The following is a 15,917-nucleotide window of genomic DNA, read 5'->3' as shown; positions in this document are numbered from 1 at the left end:
GGGGGGGGGGGCGCAGGGGGGTAAAAATCAGCCAATGACCAGGACACCCACCACCTGGCACCTACCTGACCCTTGGCCAGGCCTTCAAAGCCGTCATGCACCACATACACCGTGTGGCCCTGGGAAATGCCGGAACGCACCGCCGAGCGCACGGCCGCGTTCATGCCAGCCGCCGGGGCCCCCACGTTCAGGATGGCCAGGGAGAACTGGGTCTTCAGAGCAGGGGACAGAGACAAGAGCATGAGCTTGGGCTGGGAGAGATGGCTGACCACACAAAAGTCCACGAGAGGCACCAGCCCCCCCCAGGAGTGACAAGGATCTGTCCTCAGGGCGCCACAAGCTGCTGATGAAGAGCAAAAAGGCTGCAGTGCAGGCCGCGCTCAGAACCTGCAGGCCCGGCCACAGGCATTAGCAGGATGTGGTCACTAGGGGGCTAGCGCCCCTGTGGTGGCAGCAGGGCAGGTTCGGGCCAGAGTCCACTCCTGCCCGAAGCCTCAGCTATCACCCCACACTCAGGGGTCAGCATCCAGCACCTCAAAGTCCTTGGTGAGTGGTACAGAAGCAGAGAGAAAGGCCACATTAAGTACAAAGAAGCAGGTGACACTACTGGGGCTAATTTAAGCTGATCTAGCCAAAATAGTATCACCTCAACCTGGAATCGATGTAAGAAATTACTAACAGGCCCTAGCCAGTTTGGCTCAGTGGATAGAGTGTCGGCCTGAGAAATGAAAGGTCCCAGGTTCTATGCCAGTCAAGGGTACATGCCCAGGTTGTGGGTTCGATCCCCAGTGGGAGGTTTGCAGGAGGCAGCCGATCAATGATTCTCTCTCATCACTGATGTTTCTAACTCTCCCTCTTCCTTCCTCTTTGAAATCAATAAAAATATATATTTAAAAAAACACACACAAATGTATTATAAAAAAAAAAAAAAAGGAAGAAATTACTGACAGGCTATTTCACATCCATCTCCCACACCGTCCTGGGAACGCGGCCTCATGCCCAGTGCTCTGTGGCCACACGTGGCCAGGGTTTCGCCAGGCAGTGTGGCTCCAGTGGCCCTTGTAGTGTCCCGTTGCCCCAGAGGTGGGCACACCCCAGCCAGTTCCGGGAGGGGACTGCAGCCCACTCTGCTGTTTGGGCCTGGAGAGATGGACCGGGAAAGGAGACGCGGAGAGGGTGAGGCGCTCCCCAGGCTAGACACACTCTGCAGGGGTGCCCTCAAATCAGTGACATTAGTGACAACGGCCACAGCATTTACCTACCCCACGGCCTCTGCCGAGAGGCAGCTGCCACTCCCTGTGTCGGGCCCACATGGCCGAGGCTCCCAGGGCAGCAGATCCAGGACCCCACCCTCCAACACCGTGTTAAGGGGACCCTGTCCTTGCCCCTCAGGACTTCAGAAACAAGTCCTGCTGTCATCTCATCTTGAAGGTGAGGGTTGTAGTTGTCTTGAAGGGGCTCGTGAATGTCGGACCCCTTTTCTCCTGAGCTAAGTCTACGGGCCTGACTTAATTTCTTGCAACTGTCTGGAAAGCGACTGGCCACCATAATCCCCAGGTCCGGACACTGGCTGTCTGACATCTGCTGGTCAGTCCAGCAGAGGCTGAGCCTGACCCTCCCAGCTCACAGTTCAGACCCCACACAGGGGGGAGGGGCCCAGCCCAGCTGAGTCAGCTCGGAGCTCTCTGCTCCCCACGGGCAGACCCTGAGCCCGCAGGCTCTGCCGCTCACACCACCTCACCTTCTCCTTGGAGACCTTCTGGTGTGCAAGCAGCTTGTAAATGTTCCAATTGTTCTCAAAGCTCCTGGAACGAAAGCCGGCCATGCACCATGAAGCCCACACCCACAGCCCACTCCCAGCCCCCAGCCACAGCCCATGGTGCACCCCACCTCCTCTCTCTTGTTGCCCCAAACCTGGGCCGGATGCCATCACTGGATGGTGGAAGACCCCATAAAACACCTCTCAGCTAAGCCAGGACCCACATCCAACCTGCCCGGAGTGGGCAGCTCCAGCCCACCCCACAGCCTGTCTGCTTCCCTCCGCAGGGACCACTGAGGCCCCATTGCTAACTGCAGACTGCTCGGCCACACACGCATGGGAGGAAGGGTCTCAGGCGATGCAGAGGCCATCTCTACAGCTCTGATGTCCTGCATGTCAGGGGCTGGCTGTGTGCAAGCTGCCAGGAGTCTGCGTGGCGCGAGCCCACGCGGCCCTCACCTGCCACGGAGCTGGATGGCCTCGTCAAACCTCTTCTCATCCATGGCCTTCTGCACCTCCTTTGTCTTAAAGAAAAGGACAAGCACAGACTGCAGGAGGAGCCTGGAGCAAACACAGCAGCCACCTGACTCGGTGGACCTGTCCCAGGCCTGCCCAGCAGCGGTCACTGCCAAGGCCAGCAATCAGGAAGCTGGCCAAGGCCGAGCGGGCCCTACCTGGCCTGGCCAATGGTCCTCCCTGGCCACCCTCGCTCCTCCTCAGCCCCTGGGGCCCCACCAGGGCCTTGGGAATGGAGGCTGAGGCCCGCCTGGCCCCCAGGCCCACAGCCAACGCCCAGCCTGCTCAGCAGCAGAGCTGGTGGAAATCATGGCAGGAGGTTCTTTCAAGAGAAGCCTCAGGAAGGCCCAGTCTCCCACTCGTGTGCCCTCTCACCCCACCATCCCCTGGCTGCAGGGCCCCCAAACCTGTGGAGCCAGGGCGAGATCCCCACACCCACCCTCTCAGCCTCTCTGTGCTCACCTCCCACTCTCTCTTCCAGTGGCCCCCACTCCAGCCACATCGAACGTCCCCACACCATCTGCCAGAATTTACCCAGTGGCTCCGGCCACCCACTCCTCCTCCCTCCCAACTTTGCCCCAAATGCCTACCCCAACCACCCAGTTTGCAAGGTGGGTCCATGGCCACTGGCTCTGGGAAGCTAAGTAACCTCAGCTTAGCTCCCCCCTCTCTCTCAGGGCTCGTCCCACGCTGGGGACACACTCATCACCCTCCCCAGGACTGCAGGCTTCAGACACCCTGAGGCCCAGGCCCGCTTGGAGGGGATGGGGCGCACACCCAGATGGCCGGGACATGTGACACGTGAGGAGGCGAGGCTGGGAAGGGGCTGTGCGGGCAGCCTGCTGGAGCCCTGAGAGGCCTGGAAGGACAGGTAGCTCTGGGGGGAGGGGAGAGCCAGAGAGACCCGAGGCCGTATACTCACCACCTGCACGCACTCCATGAGGGGCAGCCGCACAGACTGGTTCCCTGACAGGCTGACCACGCAGGCCGGGGTGTCAGGTGTGCCCTCCAGCAGCGCCATCACCGCCTCCATGCCCATCTTGCTGCTCTGAGGGGGAGGAGTGGGGCTCAGGCAGGCGCAGCCCACTCTCAGAGTGCACACACACACACATGCACACGGACACAGGCATGTGCACACACACATGCACACACATGTACAGACTCGTTTGGCCCTTCTCCACTCTGAGGGCCTCACTGAGCCAGCCCCCACACCATGTACAAACCCTCAATTTTCAGAGCTCCCCCCCAAAACACACACTGGCCAAAGCTTCTAGAACAAATGGCGATAGAAACAGTGACTTAGTATGACCACCATTCACAGCAGCCCATCCAGACACCGCTTCACGGAGCCAGGTTTCCAGGGGCCTTTCTACTATGACGAGGTTTGTGATGGGGCTCCTGTATGTCAGGGCTTTCCTGTGTGCGTGTAAGTGATGAACACGGGCTGGTGGGCTGGGCCAGCTAAACCATGTAGGCAGAGGTTCTCAACCTTCCTCATGCCGCGACCCTTTCATACAGTTCCTCATGATGTGGTGACCAATTTCATTGTTACAAATTGAACATAATGAAAGCATAGTGATTCATCACAAAAGCAAGATGTAATTATATATGTGTTTTCCGATTGTCTTAGGCAACCCCTGTGAAAGGGTCGCTCGACCCCCAAAGGGGTCGCGACCCACAGGTTGAGAACCGCTGACGTAGAGCTGTCCTCCGTGGGGACGAATCACAAATGCAGGTCCTGGCCCAGCCAACAGGGACAGACAGGGGTGCAAGAAAGCAAGGCTGAGCTCCGCTCAGTGAGACGGCTGGCTGGTCCCGCCTCCGGCTGCTCCGCAGGCAGGGCCCGGGTCTCTGGATTTCTGCACGACTTGGGAGCAAGTCTCCGCCTGCGCGGGTTTGTGTTAGTAACAGCCACAGAAGGAAGTGCCTGTCCCCCTCAGAGCACCACGCTGTAGCTTGTTCGGGAAGACTGGGGTTCCCTGAGCTCAGGCGTCTCCCCTATAAATCGACAGTGTGCATGCAGGTGTTACCCTGCAGAGCTGGGCTCAGGGACCAGTGAACAATGCCACCGCCGCCCTGGCTGCGAGAACAAACTGTCCTTCGCCTCTGACCCAGGCACCTCGCTCGTGTCTCCCACAGGCTCCCACGAAACGGCAGCCGGCCTGCTCTCCTGCAAGCCGGGGAGGCCCCGGACCCACCCTGGCCATCCCTGCTGCCCAGGCTTGGTGGAGGGTCGGTGCCTGGCCCTTATGTCCCAGCCCCCTCAGGAGACTGTCCTGAGTGTCCCCAAGGCCTCGCATAGAGTGCAGAGGTGCCTGGCCAGGTGGGCAAGGCCGTCTGAGGCCAGTGTCCCCACTGCTCTGTGGGGGACTGAGGAGGCCATGGGCTGCTTAGGGCAGTACAGCGGCCTCAGGTCTCCGAGGGTCAGAGCAGGCAATCCAACCTCATGCCAGCACAGGGGCCCAGCCCTCGCATATAGGCCCGTTACCACCCATGGGGCTGCCCCTGGCCAGGCCCTGTCTCCATCGTCTATGAGATTCCCACTTTGCAGAGGACAAGAAGGGCCCAGCAGTAATCAGAATGACAATAGCACCCTCAGGCCAGAATCCAGCCCCCCTCCCCTCCACCCTCCAATCCCCCCTCTCTCAAGCACCTCAGTGCCCCCCGGATAGGCACTATGCTATGGCGTGGACTCGGAACCACCAGACTCGGACCCCGGAGGACCCTGCGCAGGCCTGGCCCCTGCCACCCTGCCCTCCTCTCCCAGGGACCTGCCACAGCCGTTCCCAGGAGGGCCGGGAGCTGCTGACTCATGGGGCAGGGACGGGCAGGGATGGGCTGGCCCGGAGGCAAGGTCCCCACCCAGGTCTGCGTTTCCCCCTCACAGAGAAACGGAGGGGCCACACCTCGGTCTCACCCATGAGCACCGGCACGGTGAGGAGATGCTCGCACACACCACGCATGCACACCCCCTCCGCCCCCATCACACTGGGACCAGAGCAAAGCCCCACCTACCAGGATGCGGTCGAACGCCGAGGGGGTCCCTCCCCTCTGCACATGGCCCAGCACAGTCACACGCGTGTCGAAGCCCAGCCTCTGGACCACCAGCTGCTCATTGGGAGAGAATAAGGGGGTCCCTGGGTTCGCTGCCCACCTCCACTGTCTCACCACCCACATACCCCAAGCCCTGGTCCCTGCCCCTCCCCACCAGGCCTCAAGGATTTTGGCATGTCAGGGTCCCCAAAGAGCCAGCCCAGGGTTCATGCCCACAGATGTGTTTCTGTGTATGTGCGTTTCTATGTGTGGATGTGTTTCTGGCTACACGAGTGTGTGTTTCTCTATATACATTTCCACGTGAGTGTGTGGGTGTTATTTCCATATACAGGGTGTATGTTTGTGTGTGTGTTTCCATGTGAGTGTCTGGATGTGTTTCCGTGTATGTGTGTTTATGTTACCCGTGTGAGTGTGTGGACATGGAGTCCCAGGCGGGCCTGGCCTGCAGGGAATATGTCTGAATGAAGGCTGCTGCTGGTTGGTGACGGCCAGGCCCAGGCAAGGGAAATGGCCTTCAGCCTTAAGAGCAGAGGTCAGTGAAAAGCAGCCAGTGGGCGGGGACACCCAACAGGTGTGGGGGAAACCTTGGCCTCTGGGGCCAGGGCTTCTTAGGGGGCCCAGGCACCCCACACACACATCTGTTGTCACTGAGGAAGCCCTCCAGGAGGGGAAGGAGCCCAGCAGATGCTTGGGGACAGAGATAAAGGGAGCCCGACCCGCTGAGCCCCACCCCTCTCCCACCCACACGATCCAGGCTGCTCTGGGGCCCCTCCTGCACTCACGTCCTTCACGTAGCGGGAGGTGATGGGCTTCCCATTGCGGTCGATGGCGCCCTCGGCGATGATGATGATGTTCAGCCGGGACCCTCGGCTTCGGGTCTGGGTCAGAGACATCCGGGAGCTTAGCAACCTCAGACACCTGTCCCGACACCCACCCTCCCGGGGGTCCACACTGCAGGGACCACCCCCCGGTGAGGAGCGGCCGACAGGGACCCTGTGGCCCTCCTGGAGGTGGGGAGAAGCAGGTGGGGGGTCCTTGCCACAGGCTTGGGAATTGGGGGGCAGCAAGGGAAGAAAGGGGACGAGGCAAATGGTACAAGTGAGCATGCTGTTCCCACTCACTTGGCCCAGCCTCTCGCACATGCAGTTCTCCCAGCCGTCCTCGGGGGGCGCCTCGGGGATGAACAGCCAGTCGGCCCCAGAGGCCAGGGCGGATACCAGGGCCAGGTACCTGGAGGAGCGGAGGGGCCACCTGCTCAGGGCTGGACCCAGCGCCCCGGCCCCCAGACCCGAGTCCCCTGAGCCTCCCCTCCTTCGTCCTCCCTGCATCCAGCCCCAGAGACAGACTCCCACCCCCCAGCGCACACCCAGTGTTAGATGAGCACCTGCCCTGTGCCAGGGGCCATGGAGGCGCCACACCCTGGCTCCTGCTCCCCGTCACCCCCGCACCCCCAGATGGCAGGACCCCCTTACCCGCAATGCCGCCCCATCACCTCCAGCACAAATGTCCTCTGGTGGCTGTGGGCACCAAACAGAGCGAAAGGTCAGTGTCGAGCCTCTGGGAGCTGAGCTGCACGGCCGGCCTCACAGGCCAGCAGAACCTGCCTCCCTCAAGCCCAGGGGCCAAGCCACACTCCAGCAGCCCAGTCCCCTCAGGAGTGCCCGGCGACACTGGACACCAGAGCAGCAGGACCGACCACTCTCCTTATTCCCATGGTGGTCACGTGTCTGAGCAAAATGTGGCCTTGGGTTCCTGACCCGCCTTCACGCTGGTTTTCACTGACCTCTGCTCCGAGGGCTGAAGGCCATTACCCTTGCCCGGGCCTGGCCGTCACTGGCCAGCGGCAGTCGGATGACCCCCCTGGGGATGTGCCAATCCCCAGGGTCCCTGCTGACCCTGCAGAGGGCGGCCTCGCCCCTCCCAGGAGGACAGGATCCCCAGCCTGCCCGCCTCGCTTGCCCGCCTGGCAGCCTGGCCGGGCCAGTGGGGGCTGCGGGCCTCGCTCACCTCTGGGCGGTGGTGGTGATGGCGTCAATGACCTCCATGATGCGGTGCAGGGCCGAGTCCGTGCCGATGGTCATGTCGGTGCCACAGAAGTCATTGTCAATGGAGCCCACCAGCCCAGCGATGTTCAGGTGGGAGTAGGTCTGAGCCGTGCTCTCTGAGATCTTGCCTGGGGAGGAGCAGCAGAGGCCAGCTGAGGCCCCACTGGCCACGATGGGGGGCAAGAAACCCCACCTCTCACCCCCGTCTACCAGGCAGTGTGGTCCAGGAAGGTGCCCAGGCTCAGCTCCCCCTACCCAGGTCCTGCAGTGGGACTCCCAAGAGGGGAGGGGCCACTGAACCCCTAAAGCTGAGTGTAGACTCATCACCCCGAGCAGGAGACCTCCAGGGCAGTCTTAGAGTGACGGCACCCCACTTCCAGGCTCCACACGAGCGGTACAGACTGAACTCCACGCGGGCTTTCCATCTGGCAACCTTGCAGCTATGTGTCTTGGGTGTTATCAAACGCTAACTCTTACACTTCTGCAAACTATGACAGCGTCCGTAACCCACGTCCGGAATCAATTACAGACAAGACTTGTCCACACAGTGTGGGGTGTCAGCCTGGGACTGCTGTCCACCCTGCCTGGGGGTCCCTGATGCTGGGCTCAAACTCTGACCTCACGACCAGCCAAACCCAGCCGACAGCTTCTGCAGCTGCCCAGGGTCGTCTGACCTTGGGCTGGGCCAGGCCCACTTCTCCGGCCAGCAGCCAGGCAGCGTCTCCCCGCCTCCCCTCGTCCTGCCTATCCCACTGCCACCAGCAGCGAGGCAGGTGCTGAGGCCTCCGAGCTGCCCCCCCCGCTCCCCCCCCGACTCCCCTCCCAGCCGGCTCTGGCCACTGACCCACCTTCCTTCACCAGCTCCTCCAGCAGGCTGCCCCACTCGCTGCGGAAGATGTTGGCGCCCGTGAGGCTGCCATCGCCACCTATGACGCACAAGTTGGTGATGCCGCGATGGACCAGGTTGTAAGCAGCTGCCAGGCGCCCCTCCCGCGTGGTGAAGGCCTTGCAGCGGGCACTGCCGATGATGGTGCCACCCTGTTCAAAGGAGACGGGAGCCTTGACCAACAAGGCAGCAGAAGGGACCTGTACTGGGGGTGTGGGGGGGGGGACGGTGGACTCTGCAGAACTGAGAGGGTGAAGTCCAGGGCCTCCTCCAGAAGCCTGGGCCGGGGTCCCCCTCCCCGGGCTTCCTCCTGGAACATACCAGGAGGAGGAGAATATCCACCTGTCAGTCTTGGGAAGTTCAAAAAGGGTAACCAAGTGAGCAGGCCCCCTGCCCACTGCGCCCACCGACCCATTTGTGGCTCGCGACAATGACTGGCCACTTGAATACGCTGGGTGTCACCAGCTGGCCTGGGGTAAACAGGTGACAAGGCCTGCACCCCTGTCCCAGCTCTGTGGGAGGATGAGGGTCTCCCCACAGAGACAGGATTCCAAAACCACCAGTCCGAGGAGTCCTGGCCCAGCAAGGTGCCCGCCCCTGCCCAGTCAGCTGGAGGGAAACCTGGGCCTTGGTCACGGGGCGGGTCAGAGTGGTGACGAAGGGGAGGCTACTCAGATGCCGCGCCAGGCCTTGTCCAGTGTCCCGTCCTCCCTGCACCCTTAGCTGGAGCTGAGAGTGAACTCTTGTAGTGGAGGCGCCCAGGGCCATTGCCACTCCACAACCCACGGCAGCCAGATGACTTGGTGACCCTGAGCCAGCCCCTGGGGGACGGGGACGCTTCTGTGCATGGTCTCTGTGTGCGTCTGCGTGTCTATCTCTCCGTGTGTCTGTGCGCACACAGGCGCTCACGGGTGGGAAGGGCTCACAGAGGCCTTACCAGCTGGATGATGTTAGAGACGCTGAGCCAGTTGGCTGGCTTGATGTTCTCGCCTCCTTCCACGAGGCCCTCGTAGCCCTGCAACCGAGGAGCACAGGCATGAGACAGGCACCCACAGCAGCCGGACAGCACCCTTGTCCACGAGCAGGGGGCTGGGTACCCGGCCAACACCCCATCCGGCAGGAAGCAGGCTCCTGGGTCCTGACCACGAGGCCCCAGAGCCTTGGATGATGAAGCTGGGAGGTGGCCAACAGTCAAGGGGAGAGGCCAGGGCACCAGGTGGGCCTCTCGGAATCTCTGCAGGGCTGAGAAGCTACTTGTTACAGAGTGTGACTCGCAGGGCAATGTGCTCCCGTCACGGGTGGCCCACCTGGTGAGTGCCCAGCAGCGCTCTGCCCTTCCAAGACCACCCCTCCCGGAGGGACCCGCTGTCCTGCCTCCTCTGGGCATCGATTAGATGTAGAAGTGACAGCAGCGTCTGCTCTGTGTGTCTGGCTCTCACTCAACCTGGCGTCTCCGAGGCCCCGCATCGCCGTGCACAGCCGTGTCTCAGCTCGCTCTGTGCCCCAGGCCACTGTGTGTGCCCCAGTCACGGTCCGCCCACCGATGACGGACATGGGGAAGGTCTCCAACTTAGGGCTATTAGAAATGAGGATGCACACATCTCCTGCGAGAGGGATCCTGAGAGCTGGGTGCCTGAGCAGCTACCAGAGGCTCAGGTGGCGCCCGCTGTGCAGTGCTGACCTCCTCACCCGCCAGCCATGCAGCCGGGCTTCTGGGTGCTCCAGCCCTCAGTGCCGGGCGTGCTAGTCTTCATCCCGGGGTCTGCATGTGGGTCCCTGCAGTTGGTTGTGTGTTAAATTTCCCTAGTGACCACTTCCTGTTTTTCTTTTTTAAAAAAATGTTTTTATTGATTTTTAGAGAAAGAGGGAGAGGGAGAGGGAGAGAGAAATAGAAACATTTATAAAAGAGAAACATCAATTGGCTGCCTCCTACATGCCCCCTACTAGGGATCAAGCCTGCAATCCAGGCATGTGCCCTGATTGGGAATCGAACCAGTGACCTCTTGGTGCATGAGTCAAGGGCCGATGCTCAACTACTGAGCCACACCGGCCAGGCCACTTGCTGTGTGTCTATGACATAAGCCACTGATCGTCTGGACCACGCCTGTGAGAAGTGCTTGGTCAGGTGCCTTGTCAGTTTTCTGTCACATGACTACTCCTTCCTTATCAGTAGGAGTTCTAGATACAGTCTGGATAGAGGGCAGGGGCATTTTATAAGTGGTGAAAAGACAGGGTACCACCATGCTGAGATGAGCAGGGCCGCCTCCTCCAGGCAGTCCTCCAGTCCCTCAACTGAAGTAGTAGATGAGCCACTGCCCCTGCTTGGGGCTAGAGCCCAGCTTGGCTCTAGGCATCTACCTCCCCTCTGCCTCCTCCCTTTAGCCGTCCCACCCTTGTTCTGTCACCTATGCCTATAGGGTCCTGGGCAGCGAGGCCCTGGAGGCAGTCTGGGGCAAATGCTCCCACCCCTGTGGGTGGAGGTGCAGCACTACACAGGAAAGAGGGCAGGGAAGTCCCAGGGAGGAATGTTTCTTCAACTCAGGACATAACAGGTTCCCTCACCAGCCCCACAGCCCAGCTGGAGTTGGCAGGGCAGGTGCCCATTCTTCCAGGAACCAAAATTAGGAGAAGGTTCGCAGGGACACAGGAGGAGTGAGACCCCCAGGCTGGGGACCACCAAGCTACCTTCCATGGCTTAGGCCAGCTATGTCCTTCCCTTCCTTCCCTTCCTTCCCTCCCCAACCCTTTGGTCAGGAATTTGGCCACAAGGATATGAGCCAGCCCTGCCACCACCAGCCCAGCACAGAAAAACAGGAAAATGACCTGAAAAGCCACAGCAGGCATGGCCTGGAGCAAGCAGCTACAAAACAGGCAGGTCTCAGTCTGCAAAACCCAGGGCCAGGCACAGAGCCCAAGCACACTGCCAGCCTGGCCCCTGGCCACTGCGCACCAGCTCGAATCCGAGTCCCACACACGCAGCTCTGCGGGGGCTGAGACAGCGGCCATCACTTGTGGTTCCCAGGCCTCGGAATCAGGCTGGGAACGGGACTTGTACCACCAGCTTTCCTGGCTCTGCACCTTGCAGACGGCAGACCGTGGGCTTCCCAGCCTCCAAACCATGCGCCTGGGCTAAGACGGCGTGAACAACAGGAACTGAGCAGGCAGCTCCGGATGGTTAGCCTGGGCGACCCTCAGCATGGCCGTCTCAGAGCAGCCGGCTGCCCCCACAACATCCATTTTAAGAGACATGGGAGGAGGTTTCAGGCGTCTTTTGGGGTGGCCCTGTAAGCTCCAGAATGCCACTTCTACTGAATTCAGAAGGCAGAGGACAGAGATGACAGCTTCCGGTCAAGATGGCAGCAAAGGCAAATGGGGTCCTCGCCTCCTCCCACAACATCATCAAAATTACAACCAAACGACAGAGCCACCATCATTCAGAACTGCCTGAAACCCAGCTGAACAGAAGTCCTACAATTAAGGATATAGAGAAAAAGCCACATCAAGACTGGTAGGAGGGGTGGAGACGCTGAATGCTGGTCCCACACCCAGATGTGGAGGCTGAAAATCAGGAGGGTGCCCTGGCTGGCTTGCTCAGTAGTTAGAGCAGCAGCTCAAAAGGCACCAGTACATACGGGGGATGGGGGCGAGGGGACTGAATTGTCCATCCAGGGCTGGACAAAGGCAGCTTTCTCCACGACAAAAGTGCTGGCAGAAGCCATTGTTCCTTTGCTAAGCCCCCTGACCACAGAGCCAGCAGACAGGCAGCATATCTGAGTCTCCATCAACCTGGTTAACATTGTTCACCCACCCTGGTGATTCCCTGTGACCCCACCCCACCCAACTTTCGGGCCCCCTGAAGTCACTTCCAGTGACTTTTCCATACAAACGGCCTGTCTTGGCTCATGCTTCAGATTTCCTAAAATCTCTCAAACAAGCAGCATTTGGCCTAGGCATACCTCTTGCTAAGTGGCCCCAGGCTAGGCACTAGCTGCAGGCAGCCTTGGTGCACAGTTGGCCTCTCCCAAGCACCTCCAAGCCCAGCACAAGTAGCAGCCGTCTGCAGATTATTTTGTAACTCAAGCTGGGGGTTCCCAAGCAGGACATGGGCAGTGGCTGACTTGGCCTGGCCTCCCAGGCAGCCCCGAGCTAGCGCACCCAGTGGACAGCTTCAGACCACATCAAAGCACCACCCAACCACCTCCACAGGTGCAGACTCAGCAGACAATAATATTGTGATAACTACGTATGGTGTCAGATGGGTCACTTTACCAGGGTGGTCATTTCATAGCTCATATAAATGTCTAATCACTCCTGCTCTACACCTGGAACTAATATAATATTGTATGTCAATTGCAATTGAACATTTTTTTAAGAAATTATTTACAAAGAAGTCTCACAGACACAACCCTCCTCTTCTAGCCTTGGAACCTTCTAAAATGTCTCTCACCCAGCCAACGTGGCTCAGTGGTTGAGCATCGACCTATGAACCAGAGGTCATGATTCGATTCCAGTCAGGGCACATGCCCAGGTTGTGGGTTCAATCCCGGGTGGGACATGCAGGAGGCAGCTGATCAATGATTCTCTCTCATCATTGATGTTTCTATCTCTCTATCCCTCTCCCTTCCTCTCTGAAATCAATAAAAATATTTTTAAAATAAAATGTCTCTGCACACCTCCACCCACTTAGTGTCACCTCTCCCTTCCCCACCCCCAGGGCAGGCTCCCAGGCAGCCCAGAGCTGGCTGCAGGCCAAGTGCACTGCTGGCAGCTCTCCTGTGTCAACTTTGAGCCCACGGGTCCAGTCTGGACTCCTGGGTGAGTAAAAGCCATTCCTGTTCACGAGTCCTTCTCTCTGTCGGCTGTGAAAAGTGCTTTAACTCACAACACTGCATTAGCTTTGTGACCTAACATCCCCACAAAGAATGAATTGGTACCCTCACTTAACAGAAGAAGAAACTGAGGGTCAAGGAGATAAAGGAACACACCTGTCACAGGTAGGCAACCTCAGGCAGGGCTTGGACCCACCTGTCCCTGTCTGAAGGCCACAACCCAAGACCCCTCCCGAGAGCCTCCCCTGTCCCCCAGAAGACTCTAGACCAGCCGTGGGCAAACTACGGCCCGCGGGCCGGATCCGGCCCATTTGAAATGAATAAAACTATTCATACCCTTTTATGTAATGATGTTTACTTTGAATTTATATTAGTTCACACAAACACTCCATCCATGCTTTTGTTCCGGCCCGCCGGTCCAGTTTAAGAACTCATTGTGGCCCTCGAGTCAAAAAGTTTGCCCACCCCTGCTCTAGACCATCATCAGGGCATGGGCCCCACCGGCCCAGCAGCTGAGACTCTGAGGAGACCTGCTTCCCAAAGATAACCTGGGGCTTTGCAGGGTCCCAGCCCCCAAGTCCTGGGCTGAGGGTCGGAGCCCTGCAGGAGGCAGGGGTCTACAAATTACTGTTCATTCATTCATGCAGCCGGAGCTGGGTGTGGCCCGGCCCAACCTGGGGCCAGGGGAAAGGGCAGGGACAGCCCACAGGGGAAGAGGAAGGGATCGGGAGAGCAGAGAGGCTGGGGTTCGCTTCTGGTTGCCTAAAAAGTGAAAACAAAATAACACGGCGCCTCCAGAAAACCACAAGACAATGGAGGAATTCCTCCGTGTGTGCCTGTGAGCACGTCAGCCCCAATGTGACACAGGCATTGGGGGCGGGGGCATGAGGCAAAGGGGGCACCAATTTGGTGAGAACAACAGAGAACACTACTCTGCCACTTGTCCAAGGGGGCTGTTTGCTGTTGTTACCTGGGTGATCCACACAGCGTTTGTGTGTAAGGGGTACGGGGGTGCTGGAGGGAGGAGGGTGGCCGGGCTGGAGGATGACAGGTGGCGGCTGAGCTCCCGGCCTCACAGGAGGAGGACAACAGCTTTATGCCCTCCTATCTCCCGGGACATGGCCCACGTCACAAGCACCCAGACTGGGGGGAAGGCTCCTCGCCCCACCCCAGAGCAGGGGCCGGCTCCCTCCCATTCTGCCTCTTCATCACCCTCCCCTCCCTCTAGGCCTGAGCCTCAAGTTGAACAAGTGACCACTGTGAGACAGGGAGGTGTCCTCCACCCCCCCCTCCCACTCCCCGCTGAACACAAAGCCCACCAGTGTGGGGCCTGGACCCCGCCCGGCCCTACCTCGTAGATGAGGAAGACCTTGGCTCCCACGTAGATGCCCATTCGCGTCACGGCCCTGACAGCGGCATTCATACCTGGGAGGGAGTCGGGGGGGACACGGTCAGTGGAGATGCATGGGTGTCAGGGCCCGGGACCACCCTCTTCAGGGGGCGCCGAGCTGGAGTGGGAGGTCCAGCCCCAGGTCTCAGGGTGAACACGTCATTGTAGCTGTGGAGCACTGGGAAATAAGCTGCCCAGGGTTAAGCCAGGAAATTCCCCATCGGGCCTCACGCAGCCTGAGTGGGGGCACCAGGTGTGTGCAAACACCCATCCCTTCAGGCCTCATCCAGCCCCTGGTCCCCCGCAGCCTCACTATGACATGACCCGGGGGGCAGCTCAGGAGCACCCTAAGCATCAGCTCCTGCCCCAGGCCCTGAGTGTGGGCTCCGTGAAACAGGAAGAGGGCAGTGACCCCAGGGCATGGGGTGCTGGGGGGTCGGCAGCCTCAGGCAGTGTGGCTGAGCAGGCTGGCACTCCGGCCCTCCTGCCCGCACACACACAGGGGAGCTGCCGGGCTGGGGTGGCCACCCCTCCTCCCTGTCCCCACAGCCTCGCCCTTGTGCCTAGCATCTCCCCTGCAGATTAGGTCCCTGGAAAGGGACATTCATGTTCTGGAGGAGGCAGCACGTGGGGTGCTCCGAGCCCAGAGGAGCCTCAGCCCCCTTCCCTCACAGCCGGTTCCGAGACCCACAGAGGGCAGAGGTGTCCACCTGCGGCCCCTCCACAAGATGCAGCCTGAACGAAGCCCTCATGGGAGGCCCCTCACGAGACACAGAGCACCAGGAGTGGGCCTGCGTGACGGTCCCCCTTCCATGCTTTGAGGGCACTTTGGGGCCTTGCCCAGGGGACAGGCCTCCAGGTGGCCAGACAGCCAGGACTGTAGCTGCTACAGGCCAGGAGCATGCCAGGTCAGCTACCCCAGCCAGTGGCCCCAGTGTGGGCATCCTGAGTGAGCCCAGCCCCCACACTGGCCAAAACCTTCTTTACCGAGAGTCCATGCTGCAAGACACCTGTGGCTCTGAAAAAAGAGGCAGGCAGGGACCCTATGTCTTCAGAGGGAAAGAAAGAATGACGGCCACCACCCTGACCGGTGTGGTTCAGTGGACAGTGTTGGCCCACAGACCGAAGGGTATCGGGTTCAATTCCTGGTCAACGGCGGGTACCTGGGTGGCAGGTTCCATCCCCTGCCCCATCAGGGCCCACACTAGAGGCAGCCAATCGACGTGTCTCTCTCACATAGATGTTTCTCCCCTCCCTCCCTTTCTTCCACTCTCTCTAAAAATTAATGGGAAAAACATTCTCAGGAGGGAATTAACAACAACAAAAAGGAATGGTCACCGCCCAGGGTCCCGCCCTCTGACTCTGCGTCCAGGGCCAGATCACAGACCGGTGCTTGGTCTCCCCAAGGACCTCCCTGCTCCCCCACAACTCCCTCCTC

At 59.9% G+C, this 15,917-nt stretch overlaps 1 protein-coding gene across 1 annotated transcript in view; it reads right to left on the bottom strand.

Annotated features, from left to right (window-relative positions):
* The window catches only part of PFKL (phosphofructokinase, liver), a 19,415-nt gene extending 4,871 nt beyond the window's left edge, over positions 1–14,544 (bottom strand). The window contains exons 1-12 of the mRNA XM_006758989.2: positions 14,441–14,544; positions 9,198–9,275; positions 8,223–8,412; positions 7,337–7,502; positions 6,802–6,846; positions 6,451–6,559; positions 6,112–6,207; positions 5,291–5,383; positions 3,198–3,323; positions 2,219–2,283; positions 1,742–1,805; positions 66–212 (exon numbers count right to left, since the gene is read on the bottom strand). Of these exons, the coding sequence (XP_006759052.1) occupies positions 66–212; positions 1,742–1,805; positions 2,219–2,283; positions 3,198–3,323; positions 5,291–5,383; positions 6,112–6,207; positions 6,451–6,559; positions 6,802–6,846; positions 7,337–7,502; positions 8,223–8,412; positions 9,198–9,275; positions 14,441–14,512 (1,251 nt within the window). The 5' untranslated portion in view covers positions 14,513–14,544. The remainder of the gene's footprint in view (positions 1–65; positions 213–1,741; positions 1,806–2,218; positions 2,284–3,197; positions 3,324–5,290; positions 5,384–6,111; positions 6,208–6,450; positions 6,560–6,801; positions 6,847–7,336; positions 7,503–8,222; positions 8,413–9,197; positions 9,276–14,440) is intronic.
* Between the last annotated feature and the right edge of the window lie 1,373 nt (positions 14,545–15,917).

This window comes from Myotis davidii, unplaced genomic scaffold (assembly GCF_000327345.1).
Source record: "Myotis davidii unplaced genomic scaffold, ASM32734v1 scaffold1476, whole genome shotgun sequence".
NCBI classification, from domain to species: domain Eukaryota; kingdom Metazoa; phylum Chordata; class Mammalia; order Chiroptera; family Vespertilionidae; genus Myotis; species Myotis davidii.
Note: the sequence above shows the minus strand (reverse complement) of the source record. Positions and strands in the feature narration are given on the sequence as shown.